The 17,678-nt window shown below is 38.7% G+C and overlaps 1 protein-coding gene across 1 annotated transcript; it reads left to right on the top strand.

The window, feature by feature from the left end:
* The first annotated feature begins 3,418 nt into the window (after window positions 1-3,418).
* Window positions 3,419-16,348, top strand: ZMYM5 (zinc finger MYM-type containing 5). Its single transcript, XM_065896218.1, has 4 exons — window positions 3,419-3,829; window positions 4,068-4,161; window positions 15,183-15,468; window positions 16,165-16,348. Exons 1-4 carry the CDS (start codon window positions 3,419-3,421, stop codon window positions 16,346-16,348), a joined length of 975 nt encoding a protein of 324 aa, XP_065752290.1.
* Window positions 16,349-17,678: the final 1,330 nt, after the last annotated feature.

Below are 17,678 nucleotides of genomic sequence, written 5' to 3'. Positions count from 1 at the left end.
ATATTAATATCTCACCATTTCTATTTTAGCAGCTGTTTTTTTAACTGATTCGTTTTAATATGTAAGTTTTACTTAATTGTACACAAACATAATTGAATATTGAATGGCTACTAAATTATTCAATTGTTTTTTTTTTTTAATAGAAGGTGATCTCAGGAAAATTCATGATACTCAGTTATATCTTAAGAATTCAGCAGAAATTTTTGCAACTTTAAAAAACCATATTTAAGGGGCTTCCCTGGTGGCACAGTGGTTGAGAGTCCGCCTGCCAATGCAGGGGACGCCGGTTCGTGCCCCGGTCCGGGAAGATCCCACATGCCGCCGAGCGGCTGGGCCCGTGAGCCATGGCCGCTGAGCCTGCGCGTCCGGAGCCTGTGCTCCGCAACGGGAGGGGCCACACAGTGAGAGGCCCGCGTACCGCAAAAAAAAACAAAACAACATATTTAAAAAACTAACACTGAACTGCACACTTAAAAATGATTAAAATGGCATTTTATGTTGTATATATTTTACCATAATTTTTGAAAAAAAAGATAATTGTAGCAACCTTTAGGAAATAAAAACTGCTGAGATGTTACTAAAAGTAAACACAATAGGGCAAACTACCCTTATTTGTGTCTTTGTTTTACTGTTAACTCTTGTTTTTACCCCTAATTAAATACCTTCTTAACTTTGCAGGGTTGTTACCCATAACCTAGAGATAGTTTGCGTTTAAGAGTCTCGCTCGGGTTTCAGCCTAACTTTCTGTTCTTAGGACAACTTTTTTTTTGGCTGCACTGCGAGGCTTGTGGGATCTGTTTCCCGACCAGGGATTGAACCATGGGCCACAGCAATGAAAGCCTGGAATCCTAACCACGAGGCCACCAGGGAACGCCCATTGGATTCTGCACTTCTCTGTGTGGATTTTCCTTTGATTTTATATTAATTTTCATTGCATCAAAATGAAGATCAATTAAACATTAAATAGTTGTAGATGAATAAGATACCACAGGAAGAGTAGGTAAATATTTAAGATTAACTAGACATTTGTTGAAATCCTAAGGTGTAGGCAAAGTATTTGCCTGAATACCCTCTCAGTGGAGAGGGATTTAACATTTTTTGCACTCTGTAATATGTCCAGGCAGAGAGACTAGGGACTTGCAAGTTCACTTATCACAATTAAAACCTCAGAGTCCTTTTTATCCCCATTTGCAGTTTATAGTTTAGAAAAGTAAAACTCAATGAAGTGAGGTAATTGGCTCAGTGTCTTAGCTAAACTATAACTTTTTCTCTTTTTAGATAATGTTATAGAAATGGTTAAAACTTTTTTGTAGTCTTATGTTTATGGAATTAAGAAAGTGTTTGACGGTTAAATTATATACACAATGACTTCTAATAGTGGTTAGGGTTAGGTTTTAATTTTTTTACAATCTGGAATTTGAAAATAGGTGAATACTTAATCTTTTATCAGAAATAGATGACTACAATGAGCTGAGCATAAAGAATGCTCTTCCTGTTATTTCCTTTGGGAAGATTAAAATAGGGCCTAACAGCCACCAGAGGGTACTGTGGAGTCAGCTATAGCTCTTTTCCAGAAATTGTTCTTTTTTGTTCTAGGTTTATTCAAATACAGAAAAGACAGAGAGAATTCGTATGTAACAGCTCTTACATTTCATAATTCAGTTTAGGCTGAATTATTGCCTCTTTTCTCTGAAAATCGACCACATAATAAGCTTACTGGATGAGTGTTAACCATGATCCTAATTTTTGTATTTCCTTTATAACCCTTTTAAACTGGTTCCTTAGATTTGTTATTTATCTTTGAACTAGAGTTATTTGAATGTTGATTTTGTTTTAATGAATTCACTCATCTTAATAAAACAAGTAATTTTAAAAAAAATTGTATACAGTAATTGCATATAATGTAGTGGCTGTGAAATAGATTATAGAGTCACATTTCTTGGATTTGAGTCCTGACTCTACCCTTTCCAGCAGTGGAGACTTGGACGGGCCAGGTGGATTACTTATCTTCTTATCTTCTGAGTCTTAGTTTCCTGATGGGTAAAATGGGAAAAAGAATAGTTCCTGCCTCACCTTTATAAGCATTTACTGCATTGCTGTATTTAACGGCATAGCACCTATTAAGAATAAACATTACTGAATGTATGACTGTAAGTACTATCACTTAAAATTAGTTGGGGAAATTTTAGAATAGAATGTTACTTAGTATATTTCAATATGAGATGTTTAAAATTGAATGATGACTGCTGTATGAGTGACTTTTCTTTATCATTCAACACCCATACAGATCCTACCTCCTTCACTGTCTTGAGCTTCTAAGAAAATTGAAGCCAGGATGTATAAACTTACCTCAGCTTTCCATCTATTATTTCTACATACTTATATACGTTCTAATTACAACTGGACAAAACCTTGAACAGCATGGGTTTGGACTGCATGGATCCACTTATACATAGATTTTTTTCAGTAAATACTATAGTACTGCACGATCCAGGGTTGGTTGAATCTGCGGATATGGAACCTTGGATTCGGAGGGCTAACTGTGGGACTTGAGCATCTGTGGATATCCTGGGACCAGTCCCTCCGTGGACACCAAGGGACAGCCATACACTTACCTTTTCCCCTCTCACTTTTGAGATAAAGGAGACTTTTGTTCATGATCAGTTTCACCACCAGCTGTGCACGCATCCTCCTCTTCCTCTTCTCTCATCTGCTTTCAGAGCTGTGCTTCATTGGTCGGTCCCTTCTCCAGATTCTTCCAACTATGTCTCTGCTGGATCCTTTCGTTTGTCATTCTCTAGTGCATAGTAGGTACACAGAGGTGTTTGCTGAATAAAACAAAGTGGCTAAGAATTTGGAGCCTAGAGTTAGAGCCCTGAGTTTGAGTCCTATTTGGCCTTACCCAGATTCGTTTCCTAATCTGTAAAATGAATTAAATTATATCTACATCATGGGTTTTTCAGAATTTTGTATAAAAAACCTATAGCATAGTGTCTGGTGATTCCTCAACAAGGACAAAAAAAAAAAAAAGATTCAGAAAGGTTTAATGTTGGAAGCAGAGAATTTGAAAAAACAATGACAGAAGACCCTAGGGAAATAGAATTTGGACAATATCATAGTCATTTTAGTAGATAAAGGTATATTTAGTATAATGATTGTTTTTGGACCCTGAGTTATTGGTAATTGATGGAATTATTTTGAACAATTTTCTGTTTCAAGGAAGGACTTAGATAAAATCACATAAAATAATTTAAAATTTCACTTGTGCTATTTAATTGCAATAAAATGCAATGATCACAGTACACTAGAACTTTTTTTTCTCTTCTCTCTGTGTTATAGGTTCTTTGGCATAGATAAATGTTCAGCGGGAGGATTAGACTTGACTGAACAGACCCCTGTCTTATTAGGGAGTAAAGCCATGGCAGCTAGTCTCATGGACGTGGCATTGGGTGACCCAGCTAGTCCTTTAGTTAATAGATCTAGGAACTCGTCAGCAGAGGACGATGATGATGATGTTGTATTTATTGAATCTATACAACCTCCTTCAAGTTCTGCTCCAATAATAGCTGATCAAAGAAATTTTATATTTGCTGCATCAAGAAATGAAAAGCTACAAGGAAATTATTCCATAATTCTTCCTTCCTCAAGAGGTTTGGCTTCTCAGAAGGGAAGTGTAAGTGAGACAATTGTCATTGATGATGAAGAAGACATGGAAACAAATGGAAAGGAAAAGACAATTTCTTCTAGTTTTATTGAATGGGCACTTCCTGGAAGTCAAAACAGAACCAAAGATTTGGATTTCTCCACTTCCAGTCTTTCAAGAAGTAAGGTAAATGCTGGAATGGGTAATGGTGTTATCACTACAGAATCGACTCTGAAATTCATATTACTAATGTTACAACCTTAGAAACAGGTATTAAGCTCTGAATGATGGGCGAGATATGAACTTAACGATTACAAATATAACATCACTATAGAATACCAGCTTGGGAGATGTCGCTAACGGACTGCAGTCGAGTAACTTTGGTGTTAATATGCAAACATACACCCCGTCTTTAACTTCACAGACCAAGACTGCTGTAGGACCTTTTAATCCTGGTAGAATGAATGTGGCAGGAGACGTTTTTCAGAACGGAGGATTTACAGCTCATCACAATCCTGGTAAGCAGTAAGTGATACTAAATATTTTCTTTCCACCCTAAGTAAATAAACTTTTGGCTGTTACTTTTAGTACCTATGTCTATTTTATTCTATATGTGAAATATTTTTTGTTAACTTTCATATTAAAATAGAATTTTTTGCTAAATAAAACTGTGCAGTCTACTCTATTTTACCCAATGTGATTTATATGTGAAGTGTTTTAATTGAAAACTCCCATAACTACTACCTCCATCTTTGTTTACTAGCATCTTTATTTTAATGTAAAAGTCATAGAATAAAAGGATGGATAGTGAACTAAAGGATTAAAGTAATATTACATAACAATTAAATTTTATTTAATTTGTAATTACATAATCTGACCTTTCAATTTTTGCTTTTCAAGTGTTTACTTTTAGACTGCTTGTCTCTGATTTTTGGTTTTAAATCAGCATTTTATTAGTTGCTTCATTTTAAATTTAGAAAACTTTCTTACCTTTAAATCAGAGACTTGTTTTTTTCCCCTATTTTTTGGCCGCACCACATGGCATACAGGATCTTAGTTCCCTGACCAGGGATTGAACCCCTGCAGTGGAAGCACTGAGTCTTAACCAGTGGACCGCCAGGAAAGTCCCAAATCAGATATCTGTATTTTAAAGACTCTTATGAGGCCAGTTGTGTTCTGGTAAAATATAATGAAAGTTATTTAAAATTTAGCAAATCTTTTTTGTGGATTTTTCATGACTTGGTGTGCTGTTTGTTTTTTCAGGTTTTTGTTTGTGTTTGTGTTTGTTTGTTTTGGGTCATTTTAGTGCTTTTAGCTATTGACCAACTTAGAATTTTAGGAAAGGACTGGAAAGTAATTAGAACTAAGAACCGAATCACTTGTTGTTTTAATGGAATGCTAGTATTTTTTTTCTTAAAAAAATTTTTTTAATTAATCTTTTTCTCTGGTTATGAGAACATTACAGAACATTTGAAGGAAATCATAGTTAGAAATAAGAAAATAGTATCTGTCACCTACCTTACTAAGTAGAAGTGACTGACAACTTAAAATGTTGGTTTGTTTGCTTTCAGTCTTTTGCCTCTGTGGTTCTAAAAACAGAATTTAGAGCATATTGTATTTAGTTTTGTGTTCTCTTGATTTATTTAATCTAAATTTTATTTTATTTATTTATTTGCGGTACGCGGGCCTCTCACTGTTGTGGCCTCTCCCGTTGCGGAGCACAGGCTCTGGACACGCAGGCTCAGCGGCCATGGCTCACGGGCCCAGCCACTCCGCGGCATGTGGGATCTTCCTGGACCGGGGCACGAACCCGCGTCCCCTGCATCGGCAGGCGGACTCTCAACCACTGCGCCACCAGGGAAGCCCCTGTTATGTTATTTTAAAAGTAGAGGTTTCAGTGGCTATAAAATATTCCTTTGTCTGAGATATTTATTCCTCTACTTTTTAAGCATTTATATGGCTTTTCATTTTTTACTATTGAAACTCTACACACTAAATGTCTTCGTTTATATTGTTTATTAATTTCTATAGGACAGTTCTCAAACTTTTTGGTTTCAGTTTCACTCTTGGAAGTGATTGAAGATCCCAAAGTTTTTTGTTTTGTTTTTAATCTGTTATCATATTAGAAATTAAAACATAAATTTAAAAGGTATTTATTCATTTAACAAAAGTATGTGACATATTTTTGATGAAAGATAACTACTTTCACTAAAGAAATTTAGTGAAAAGTGATGTGTTACAGTTACAGAAATCTTTTTTAAAAATTTTTTTATAAAGCATTTTATTTTTTAAATTTTATTTATTTATTTATTTTTGGCTGCGTTGGGTCTTAGTTTCTGTGCAAGGGCTTTCTCTAGTTGCATTGAGTGGGGGCCACTCTTCATCGCGGTGCGTGGGCCTCTCACTATCATGGCCTCTCTTGTTGCAGAGCACAGGCTCCAGACGTACAGGCTCCAGACGTGCAGGCTCAGTAGTTGTGGCCCACTGGCCTAATTGCTCCGCGGCATGTGAGATCTTCCCAGACCAGGGCTTGAACCCGTGTCCCCTGCATTAGCAGGCAGATTCTCAACCACTGCGCCACCAGGAAAGCCCCACAAATTTTTTGGAAGTCTGGCTTGATAGAAAACAGCAAGGTATATCTAGCTCCTCAAATCTAGTTCTACATTGAATGTGTTGCAATATCTTCTTTTGTTTGAAGTATAAGAAGAAAATCTGGCCTCACATACATATGTGGCTGTAGAATGGAACAATATTTTAGTAACCTTTTTAGTTAATTATGGATAGTTTTTTCCTTTTCCTTTTGACACAGCACCAAAACTTGAGAAGTGGTAGTTTCTTAAAAGTTCTTACAGTGTGGAATCTGAAACTATATAATGAACTTTTCATGCTTTATTACATTAAAATTCATTTATCTTTGAATGAATTTTACCTTTGTATGATTTGGTAACATTGTGCTTTAATTATTTGGAAAGTGTTGATTCACTGAGTTACCTAGGTCTTCTAAATGTTGACACCTTAGAAAGCTGTCATGCTAGCAGTGGTGGATGCAGGTTTTCAAAGATTCTGATTTTCACTCGAAAGCTCAAATTTTCTCACTGGCAACAAATACTGTTATTTTTTTGAAGTGAAAGGCTTATTTTAAGAAAATGTCAATAACCAGTTTGTTTTGTCATTCCTTTAAGGCTAGTTCAGCTTGCAGTGCAACAATTTTACAAGTGCTTTTCCACTCTTTCTCATTGTTCTTTGGTATGAAACAAGTGGCTTCTGGATGCTTCCCTGTTCATCATACAGAGTATTAAGATGTAGTCAGAGGCTGAAATTTAGTAAAATTAATACTAATTTTTACCTTTTCACTAAAGTCTTCTGTTGCATAATAAATAATTTCACTGGCCTTTGTCCCTGGTTCTTGGGGGAGAGAATAAATCCTTGAAATTTACCAGATTCCTAATAACTTATGATTAAGGCTGAGGGTCACCAGAAAGACCAACCATGTGATTTGAGTGTTGGGCCTTTGAGCCAGCCCAGCCTCCATGGAGGAGAGAGAGGCTGGAAATTGAGTCCAGTCACACGCAGCGAATAATCCCACCAGTCACATCCACACGATGAAACCCAGTAAAAACTCATCTGTGCCAGGTGGGTGACGCTATCCGCTTCCTCAGAGAGAAGGCACAGAAGCTCTGGCATTGGGACCCTTCCTCACCCCGTATGTCTCTTCATTTGGCTGGTCCTGATTTGTATCCTTTAAATAAAACTGATCATAAGTATAGAGCTTTCTTGAGTTCCCTGAATCATTCTAGCAAATTATTGAATCTGAAGGGGCCTTAGGAACCTCCCAGATTTACAGCCAGTTGGCCAGAAGTCCAGGTGGCATGTAAATTGAGGGCAGTCTTGTGGACTCTGCCTTCAAAATGGGGGCTGGTGCTGACTCCAGGTAGTTATAGCATCAGAATTGTGTTGACCAGTTGTTGTTGGAAGAACAATAGGAAGTACAGGTGCTACTTTTTCTTTCTTTTGTGCAAGTGCCTGATAGTGAAGAAAATTTTACTAGTACAGTTTGGTTCCACTGCCAGCAGTTTTACCTAACATCATTGCTTCTGCACCATTAGTGCAGATGCCAACACCATGAAAAAGGCACATAATCTTAGTTTTATTATGGAAATAGTTTGGCCTGGCAGATCCCCTTTTATTTCTTATGTAATGTTGAGTAGAAGTGATCAGAGTATAAAGTCTTGTCTTGTTCTTTTTTTTGTTGACCATGCCTCGCGGCTTGCAAGATCTTAGTTCCCTAACCAGGGATTGAACCCCAGGCACTCAGCAGTGAAAGCGCCTTCTGTGGTCTTGTTCTTGACCTGGGGTGGAGGGGAAACATTTGACATTTCATCATTTAGCGTATTCGCTTATGTCAAACATAGTAAGCTTTTTTTTTTTTTTTTTTTTTTTTTTTTTTTTTTTTTTTGTGGTACGTGGGCCTCTCACTGTTGTGGCCTCTCCCATTGCGGAGCACAGGCTCCGGACATGCAGGCTCAGCGGCCATGGCTCACGGGCCCAGTCGCTCCATGGCATGTGGGATCCTCCCGGACCGGGGCACGAACCCGCGTCCCCTGCATCGGCAGGCGGACTCTCAACCACTGCACCACCAGGGAAGCCCCATAGTAAGCTTTTTATGTTCATAATTTATTTAATAGCTTGTGTCTAGTCTTTGCAGTTATAAACAGGTTTCTCATGAATATCTCTTAAGTTTGTCACGCATATTTTCTAGTGAAAAGTTTCTGTAGGTGAAATTGCCGAGTCAAATGTCAACATATTTTTAAAGCTTTTCATGGTTAATACAGAATGGTCCTCACCAAAAAATTATGGGTTTTTTTTTTGTTGTTGTTGTTATAATGTAAGCTCTCCTCAGGGGTAGGAGTATTATTAATGTTTGCTAAACTGATCATTTAGAGGTGATATCCTCTTAATGATCACTGAACTTTTAAAAATACTTTTGCAGACTTTTTATGAATTTGTTCATTTATGTTTGTCATCTACTTATTACTATGTACATCTTTTGTTTATTAATTGAGTGAAACCTGAAAAATAATATAAGAAACTTGTGATTTCTATATTGAGTGCTGCGTTAAGCTTGAAAGCGGTTGAAGGTGATGTTGAAGACTTGGAATAATGTCCATTGAAAAGCATTCTTTTGGATCTCTGTTTCTTTCACTCTTCTTTTAAAAATTTTTTATTGCAGTGTAATTGATTTGTTTCTTTCACTCTTATTTTTTGCTTTGTAATTATTTCCTAAATTTTACATGTATATTTTTGCAAGCATGAATTACATCTTATGTACATATAAGCTCTTAAGTGAAGTTAAAGCCAGAAGGCTTGCCATGTATTTCTTTTATGTTTCAGCCTTGACCGTTTTTCACCTTCTGGAGTAAATTGAAGTTGTGTATTGAATGATGAAGTGGATCAATAACATGCTTTTCAATGTAAAAGCATAGCACATAGACTTAACTGTAAAAAAGCTTAACTTTTTTTAAGTATGCTTTTTAAGTAAGCTTAACTTTTTTTAAGTATGCTTTTTTACTTAACTGTAAAAAAGCATACTGTAGTTAGACGCTATACTGTTGCTCCACTCAAATTGTGGACATAATTGAGACTAGCAAAAGTTGTTTGAAAGTAGTTTTGACTGCTCTTGGATGTATTTTTATTCTTGTCATCCTTTTATCTCATTAATTCAAAACTGTATTTTATATTACAGTGATAATTTTCTCATGCCATGAGGTATCAATGATTTTAAAAAGTAACAGACAAAAAGCATTAAAGGACTCCCCTGACATTCATTCATATATATGAAGACGTTCTTAACTACATTTAAACTATTTTGTTTGTGCTGTGGCAATGAATTTCTGTTATCTCTGAAGTGTGGATGAATTTACAGTGTTCCTGGGTTCTCTAAAGTTCTATTTCGGGGGAAAAAAGTTACAGAATTATATCCTTTATTTATATATTTTATTATTTAAAAAAAAAAATAAATCTATTTATTTATGGCTGAATTGGGTCTTCGTTGCTGTGCGCGGGCTTCTCATTGTGGTGGCTTCTTTTGTTGTAGAGTATGGGCTCTAGGCACGTGGGATTCAGTAGTTGTGGCTCGCAGGCTCTAGAGCTCAGGCTCAGTAGTTGTGGCGCACGGGCTTAGTTGCTCCACGGCATGTGAGATCTTCCCAGACCAGGGCTCGAACCCATGTCCCCTGCATTGGCAGGTGGATTCTTAACCACTGCGCCACCAGGGAGGCCCTATCCTTTAAATAATACCATTTGGCCCAGAATTCTAAAAAGAGGGTCTACAGAGTTGTCAGGTAAAGAGTGATGGTAAAGATGTGTCTGAAGCTTTCTGAAAGGTGGAGTCACTTGTCAAAAAGGAGTGTCTTCTTTTATTTATTTATTTATTTATTTATTTATTTATTTATTTATGGCTGTGTTGGGTCTTCGTTGCTGCCCACGGGCTTTCTGTAGTTGCAGTGAGCGGGGGCTGCTCTTCATTGCGGTGCACGGGCTTCTCATTGCGGTGGCTTCTCTTGTTGCGGAGCACGGGCACAGGCTTCAGTAGTTGTGGCTCATGGGCTCTATAGCGCAGGCTAAGCAATTGTGGCACACTGGCCTAGTTCCTCCGCAGCATGTGGGATCTTCCTGGACCAGGGCTGGAACCCGTGTCCCCTGCATTGGCAGGCGGATTCTTAACCACTGCACCACCAGGGAAGCCCCAGGACTGTCTTCTCGTTGTTGCTCTTTTCACTCTGTTTAAGTTGGATGTAGCATAGTGAAAGCTGTCTAATTTTAGTATTAACCCTAAATTTTGTTTTTACTTGCTGTCAGCTTTTGTAAAATTAACCAATTTTACCAGAAGACTTACAGAATAATATGGTGACCATTGTATTACTATTGTAATTGTTGTTATTATTTAGAGTCAGAGCTCCCCCAGAGTGTCTTACTTTAGTTGCTGTGTGCTTCCCACTTCTATAGAATGAAGGATTTCCAGCACAGAAAAAAGAAAAAAAATAAGAGCAAGATGAGGATTTCTGGAGTTGAGTTATATTTGAATCTAGGGCTTAAGGGTTCAAATATTATCCTATAAAATTATGGCTCTGCATAAAGTACAAATAAAACTGTGTAATATCTTATGAAAATAAGATCATGTCCATTAGAATGGACCTTTGAGTCATTTAATCTTTTCATTAACCTTTAAGGTAGACTGTATTTCAGTGAAAGTTCTTCAGCCATCATGTATCTTTATGTAAACAGCAAAATTTCATCAAAGAAAATACTCAGACTTAGAAATTGTTCTTGCATCTGTGTTGTATTTTTGTTGGATTATAAACATCTCTGGCTATGATACTGATTCTAGGAAGTTCTTCTGATAATAATAGACTTTAGACTAATAATCGATAGGTAACTCCTGTCCCTCCTGCAGAGAATAATGGGGGACAGGGAGACAAAACATATAAAATATCGAAAGCATCACAGAGCTACAAATACACTAAAAAAATGTTTCTCATATCTGAGAAGGAGCCTCAGAGGAGTCATCTCTTACTTGGGGTTGCTTTTCTCTAATGGGTATGTGTTCAGTTCCAGAAAAGGCTGCTAAGAATCTAAGGGGAACTTTCAACAGACTCACAGGGGCCCACAAAGACGGACACTGATTTAAAAAATATATATATCGACCTTTGGATTGGGGATGCTAACATAATCCAGAGTCTCAATTTTTTTTTTTTTCAGTTTTTCGTGTAAAACTATTAGGGATATGAGGAGGCAGGCCATGTAATGAAATAAGAGAAAAAGCAGACAATAGAAATGAACCCACAAGGGGCGCAGGTACTAGGAGTATCAGACAGTCTACATTTTAGCTGTAGGTTTGGCACAGCTGAAGAGAGTGTGAATGAACTGGAATATGTATCAGAGTATTATCTAGACTGAGTCAGAACCAAAAGGGGGGACATACAGAAAAGAATGTAAGAGACTTAGGACATTTGATGAAAAGGACATGTAATTAATGTCCCAGAAAAAGAAAAAAAGAAATGAGGCAGAAGAGGTGTAACTGAGGATTTTCTAAAATGGAGAAAAACATCAACCCTTGAATTCGAGAACCTTTACAAATTCTGAGCAGGATAAATACCCAAGAGACCCTTAAGAGACATGTAGAGGAATCATAGTCAAAAATTGGAAGCAATCATCCGCCTGTAGATGGTAGCCTCCTTCTCCCCTGAGTAGCAAAGACTGCTCCCATGTCCTGCCTCCTGTCTGTCGTACACAGTAGGGTGTTGCTCCAGGAACTTTTGCGGTGGGCAATAAACCCAATAGCCCCTACCCAATAAACCTTTGATGTCCCCCCACCAAAAAAAAATTGGAAGCAATCGAAATGTCCATCAGCAGTAGAGTGATAAATAGTATCAGCCACACAATGGAATACTCAACAATGGAAACAGATGAACAACTACCTTCAGTGTGAATGAAACAGATGAGATGTTGAGACGAGGGTACACACTACGTGATTTCATATGCGAAGTTCAAAATAAGGCAGAACTTATCTTTGAAGTGAGGATACAGATGGCTTGTGGGAAAGGAGGGGAGTGACTGCGTGGAAAAGACATGAGGATCCTGGAAGTTTTCTGTGTGTTTATCTGGGTGGTGGTCATAGAAGTACATATTCATTGTGAAGATGGTCATTGAGCTGTGCACTTAAGATTATAAACTTCATGTGTATGTGTTACTCTTTAACAACTAAAAACCCCACTGAGACACTGAAGTAACTTCACTAGCAGACCAACACTAAAGAAATACTAAAAGGTTGTTCTTTAGGCAGAAGAGTTTAGATGCAGGAAGAAATCAAGAATCTGTAAAACTTGGGACTTCCCTTGTGGTCCAGTGGTTGAGAATCCGTCTCGCATTGCAGGAGGCGCCTCTTTGATCCCTGGTCGGGGGAACTAAGATCCCACATGCCGCAGGGCAACTGAGCCTGCGAGCTCTGGAGCCTGCGTGCCACAACTAGAGAGCCCGCACACCGCAACTAATGAGCCCACACGCCGCAACTAGGACCTGATGCAGCCAAAAAATAAGTAAATAAATAAAATAAAAAAGAATATCTAAAACTCAAATAGTGGATCTGGTACTTGCTGGAATTCTGGGCAAATCACCTCTAGCTTCTAGGCCTTAATTTTCCTTGCATATAAGGAGGGATTGGATTAAATCCTTCTGGGCCCCTTCTCTTAAAATTTATTCTGGGGATAGAGCATGGAAGAATTTGGTTGAGAGACCTTTTATTTTAGCAGTCCCCAACCTTTTTGGCGCCAGGGACTGGTTTTGTGGAAGACAGTTTTTCCACGGACGGTGGGGGGTGGAGGATGTTCCAGGAGGTGATGCAAGCGATGGGGGGATGGGGGGTGGCAGGTGAAGCTGTGCTCGTTTGGACTGCTACTGGTCCCAGGCCCCCAGGGGTTGGGGACCCTGTTTTATTTAGCCTGTAGACACTAACACGATAAAATAAGAATTTGATGAAATAAGAAACTTTGAAATTAGGAGAAATTCAATAGTTGCAGTATAAACAAAGAAAACATTTGCTTTATTTATGTATGCACCAATGCTAAAGTGAAAAACCCTGCAGAATCTATTGCGCGGTATAGTTGATGTCTCACTTTACACACTTATATATAACTCTGTCCCCTTTAAGCATGGGTAAGTGTACAAAATTAAAAAGCCCGGGGCTTCCCTGGTGGCGCAGTGGTCGAGAGTCCGCCTGCCGATGCAGGGGGCACGGGTTCGGGCCCCCATCCGGGAAGATCCCACATGCCGCAGAGCGACTGGGCCCGTGAGCTATGGCCGCTGAGCCTGCACGTCTGGAGCCTGTGCGCCGCAACGGGAGAGGCCACAACAGTGAGAGGCCCGCGTACTGCAAAAAAAAAATTAAAAAGCCCAGAGAATTCCCTGGTGGTCCAATGGTTAGGACTTCACACATTCACTGCTGTGGGGCCAGGGTCAATCCCTGGTCGGGGAACTAAGATCCCACAAGCTGCGTGACGCGGCCAAAATAAAAACAAAAACAAAACTTTATGGAATATACTTCATATTTGCCAGCGTATCTTTCTGCGGAGTGAAAGAATTCCTTTGGTTACTTGTTCTGTTTTGGTTTTGCCTGTTAAGATAAAAATATCTGGAAAAGGACAAAATTAGAAGCAGCAATGGGTAGGAATTTAGAAGTAAAAACAGAGTTGTTAGTGTTGGTGGTATTATGAGAGGCGCTTAGAGCTGTAATAGGTGGAGGGGCCATAGACCTTCACCTAACGACAAAAGCTGTGTTTGAAGAGAGACGACAGAATAATTCAGTGCTCTTGGGCCTTGTTTCTCAAAGCTTCACCATTACTCAAGAGGGAGGTAGAAATGCAGAATCTCAGGCCCCTCCCTAGACTTACTGATTTAGAATCTCTGTTTAAACAAGATTCCCAAGTGATCGTATGCATGTTAAGGTTTGAGAGGCACTGTTACCTGTACATAATATTGTACCATTTTGAAGCTAACAGTAATATATGATGGAGTCCCCGTGTGAAGGTAGGAAAGCTGGGTCTCCTGTGTAATCCACCACCTACACTGATGCCTGGGAAATAGTCTAGAAGGCTGGCAGGTAATTGTAGACAGAGTTGCCTTAAAATGCTATGTCTAAATTACATGTACTTGCAAGTATTTTGGAGGGCAGTGCACTAGTATCTACAAATTACTTGAAATACATAGAGAAGATAGATTATTTAGCAGGGTGAATAAATAGAAAACGTGATAAAGCAAAAAGTAAAATAGTATAAAATCTATATGATGGACATATTTTTCACAGTAAAATTCTTTCAGCTTTATATGCTTTAAATTTTTCATAATAAAATGTTAGGGGGGAAGCTGTTATGAAAATGGGTATCATACACCAGACTATAATCTTTATATTTGTATATTTGCTTTATTTTATAATGTATTAATACTTTTGTCTTAGAAAAGAAAAAGTGCCTTAGGAAGTACCCTGTTTACAGAACATAACGCTTTACTATATGCATTATCTCATGTAGTTTTTTTCTTCCCCTGCTGCACAGCTTGTGGGATCTTAGTTCCCCGACCAGGGATTGAACCTGGGCCATGGCAGTGAAAGCGCGCAGAGTCCTAACCACTGGACCTCCAGGGAAGTCCCTCTCATTTAGTCTTCATAACACTGATAGGTTGGGTATCATTGTGATTTGTAGCTGAGAATACCAAGACCTAGTTTAAATTACTTGCACAATCTCTAGCACAGAGGGTCTGGCTTGGAGATGCTGGCTACCGCATTGCACAATTCCGGGGCTGCCATTTCCAGTGTTGGCACAATAGAGCATCATTCACTTAGAGTACAAAGGGGAGAGTCCCCCTGGGGTTGTACAGCAAGGCTTCCTCACTATTCTCTCAGACTTGCGCAAAATGAAAAATTTAAATATTTTTCTGATGGGAGTTTTTAACTGTTCCGTGACTTTTCTTATGTGTTTTATTTTTTAAGATTCTTGGATCTCCCAGTCAGCATCCTTTCCCCGTAATCAGAAACAGCCAGGGGTGGATTCTTTATCACCAGTGGACTCACTTCCTAAACAGATCTCCCAGCCTTCTGTCCAACAGCAACCCACTAAACCAGCTAAAATCACTTGTGCAAACTGCAAAAAGCCTTTACAGAAGGGACAGACAGCTTATCAGCGAAAAGGATCAGCTCACCTCTTCTGTTCTACCACCTGCCTCTCTTCCTTCTCTCATAAGCGTACTCCAAAGAAACGCAAGGTGACATGTAAAAAGTAAGCTGTACCTTTCAACATGCTCCCATATGATTGGATACTGGCAGTATGAATTTGTGTCCTGAATGTACTTAGAGAGTTGCGGAAGATTCATGGATAGAATTGATGCACAGGTTTCTTCAAGTTTATGGAGCTTGAGTTGTCCTAGCGTATGTCAGAGCTGTGGGTTATTTGTATTGTACTTACTCTTGGCAGGAAAATAGAGTTTAGGTATAGAAATAAATCAACCCTACCCCACCACTGCCTTTGCCTCACCCCCTTCCCCATCCTCTACCTTGGTTCTACCCGGTTGCTAACACCCTTTTTGAATGCTTCTAGAAGTCATAACCTGCGGCAAGTTTCTAAAGGTCATAACCTGTGACAACAAAATATTTTTATCTCTGAATATCTTACCATATTATTTAGGAACTGTTAGCAGTTAAACCAAAATGTGGATTTTTCTAGATCCAAAAATTATAGTTGATTCTTAGGATTAAATCATGAGAAAATGAAAAATGTCAATTATTGTTCATATATATTTGACTTTTATTAAAATGCAATGTTCTTAGGGAGTTCCCTGGTGGCCTAGTGATTAAGATTCTGGGCTTTCACTGCCATGGCCCGAGTTCAGTCCCTGGTGGGGGAAATGAGCCACTCAGCATGGCCAAAAAATAAGAATGCAGTGTTCTTAAATTGTGTCTATCCCTTGTGTTTCAGAGGTGCACCTGCAAAAAAGGCTACTCTTGTTCCTCAAGGGGAGTCAAGTGAATCCTTCCAAAAATTTTGTGGTACATCTTTGTCTCCCTATGAAGATAACCAGAATCTTCGAAAAAGAGTTCTGAATAAATCAAGATGTACAATCTGCAGTAAACTAACAGAGGTCTGTGATTTTATATCTTAAGTTATTATCTAGGTTCACAGCGATAATTTTAACTTTTAGGTGCTATTATATGTTCTGCCATCTACCTAATGGATGAGTCTTGAATCTACTCAGTGAAGTTGAAGGGAAGAATAAGCATATGTTAGAATTGTCTCATAACAAATGTCCCACCCCATAGTATGGGGGGTAATCATCCATTTGTGTGGAACTGAATGTACTCATAAAGAGAGCAATAGTTTTATGGTGGATTTTGTTCTTATTAGCCACAGTAAATGAAAATGTAGGTTCAGGACATGAAGGAAACAACCAGTCCTACAAGAACACGTAGAACAGGTGGAGTGAAAGTATGTAGGTCACTTCACACTTCTTAGGCGGTATTGCCATCTTCCCAGGCATCCAGGGAGTCCCCACTTAACATGGTCTTTGGTAACTGAATTTGGTCTGGATTACCCTGAAGCCGTGTAAATCCCAGACACAATTTTATCTCAGCTACCATAGAGCTGAGCAAAGCAAGAACTTAGGTATATACAGACTCCATCCTGAATGTGGGTGATACTGGTTCCCTTCGCCCACCCCCCCACCCCAATTTTCTAGGGCAGTGGAGTTTATAATACCTGCAAATTCCCAATCCACTTATTTTTAAGCAGGTCATATCAAAACCTGCTAACCATTTCTTGTAATTTTTTTTTTATAAATTTATTTATTTTTTAAATTTGTTTTTGGCTGTGTTGGGTCTTTGTTGCTGCACGTGGGCTTTCTCTAGTTGTGGCAAGTGGGGGCTACATTGTGGTTGCGCAGGCTTCTCATTGTGGTGGCTTCTCTTGTTGCAGAGCAGGGGCTCTGGGCGCGAGGGCTTCAGTAATTGCAGCACGTGGGCTCAGTAGTTGTGGCTCACAGGCTCTGGAGTGCAAGCTCAATAGTTGTGGGGCAAGGTCTCAGTTGCTCTGCAGCATGTGGGATCTTCCTGGACCAGGGCTCGAACCCACGTCCCCTGCATTGGCAGGCGGATTCTCAACCACTGCACCACCAGGGAAGCCCCTGTAATTCTTAAATGTCTGATTTTGTTGCTTTTTGTTCTATGAATCTTATTTTTCCTTTTATAAAATCAAAGCACAATTTTACAAAGAAATCAAAGATAAAAATGAAAGAATAGTGAAATGTGCTTTTGTAAAGTCTTTTACGTGAATGTTCCATCCACTGAGAAATTACTAAAGGTTCCTTATTTCTGTTGAAAAAACTAGGTATCTCGTGTACGGTGCTAATCCAGTTCATTTATTTAATAAATTGGTTTTTGTTTTTAGATTCGGCATGAAGTCAGCGTTAACAATGTAACACATAAGCTGTGCAGTAA

The sequence above is a fragment of the Phocoena phocoena genome, chromosome 18 (assembly GCF_963924675.1).
Source record: "Phocoena phocoena chromosome 18, mPhoPho1.1, whole genome shotgun sequence".
In the NCBI taxonomy this organism is placed as follows: Eukaryota; Metazoa; Chordata; class Mammalia; order Artiodactyla; family Phocoenidae; genus Phocoena; species Phocoena phocoena.
The sequence above is the reverse complement of the archived record's forward strand: the minus strand, read 5'-3'. Positions and strand labels throughout refer to the sequence as shown.

Coding starts and splice junctions, on each gene's coding strand:
- ZMYM5 (XM_065896218.1), top strand. CDS start 3,419: ATGGCAGCTAGTCTCATGGACGTGGCATTGGGTGACCCAGCTAGTCCT. Junction 3,830..4,067: donor CCAGTCTTTCAAGAAGTAAG/GTAAATGCTGGA, acceptor TTAACTTCACAG/ACCAAGACTGCTGTAGGACC. Junction 4,162..15,182: donor TACAGCTCATCACAATCCTG/GTAAGCAGTAAG, acceptor TTATTTTTTAAG/ATTCTTGGATCTCCCAGTCA.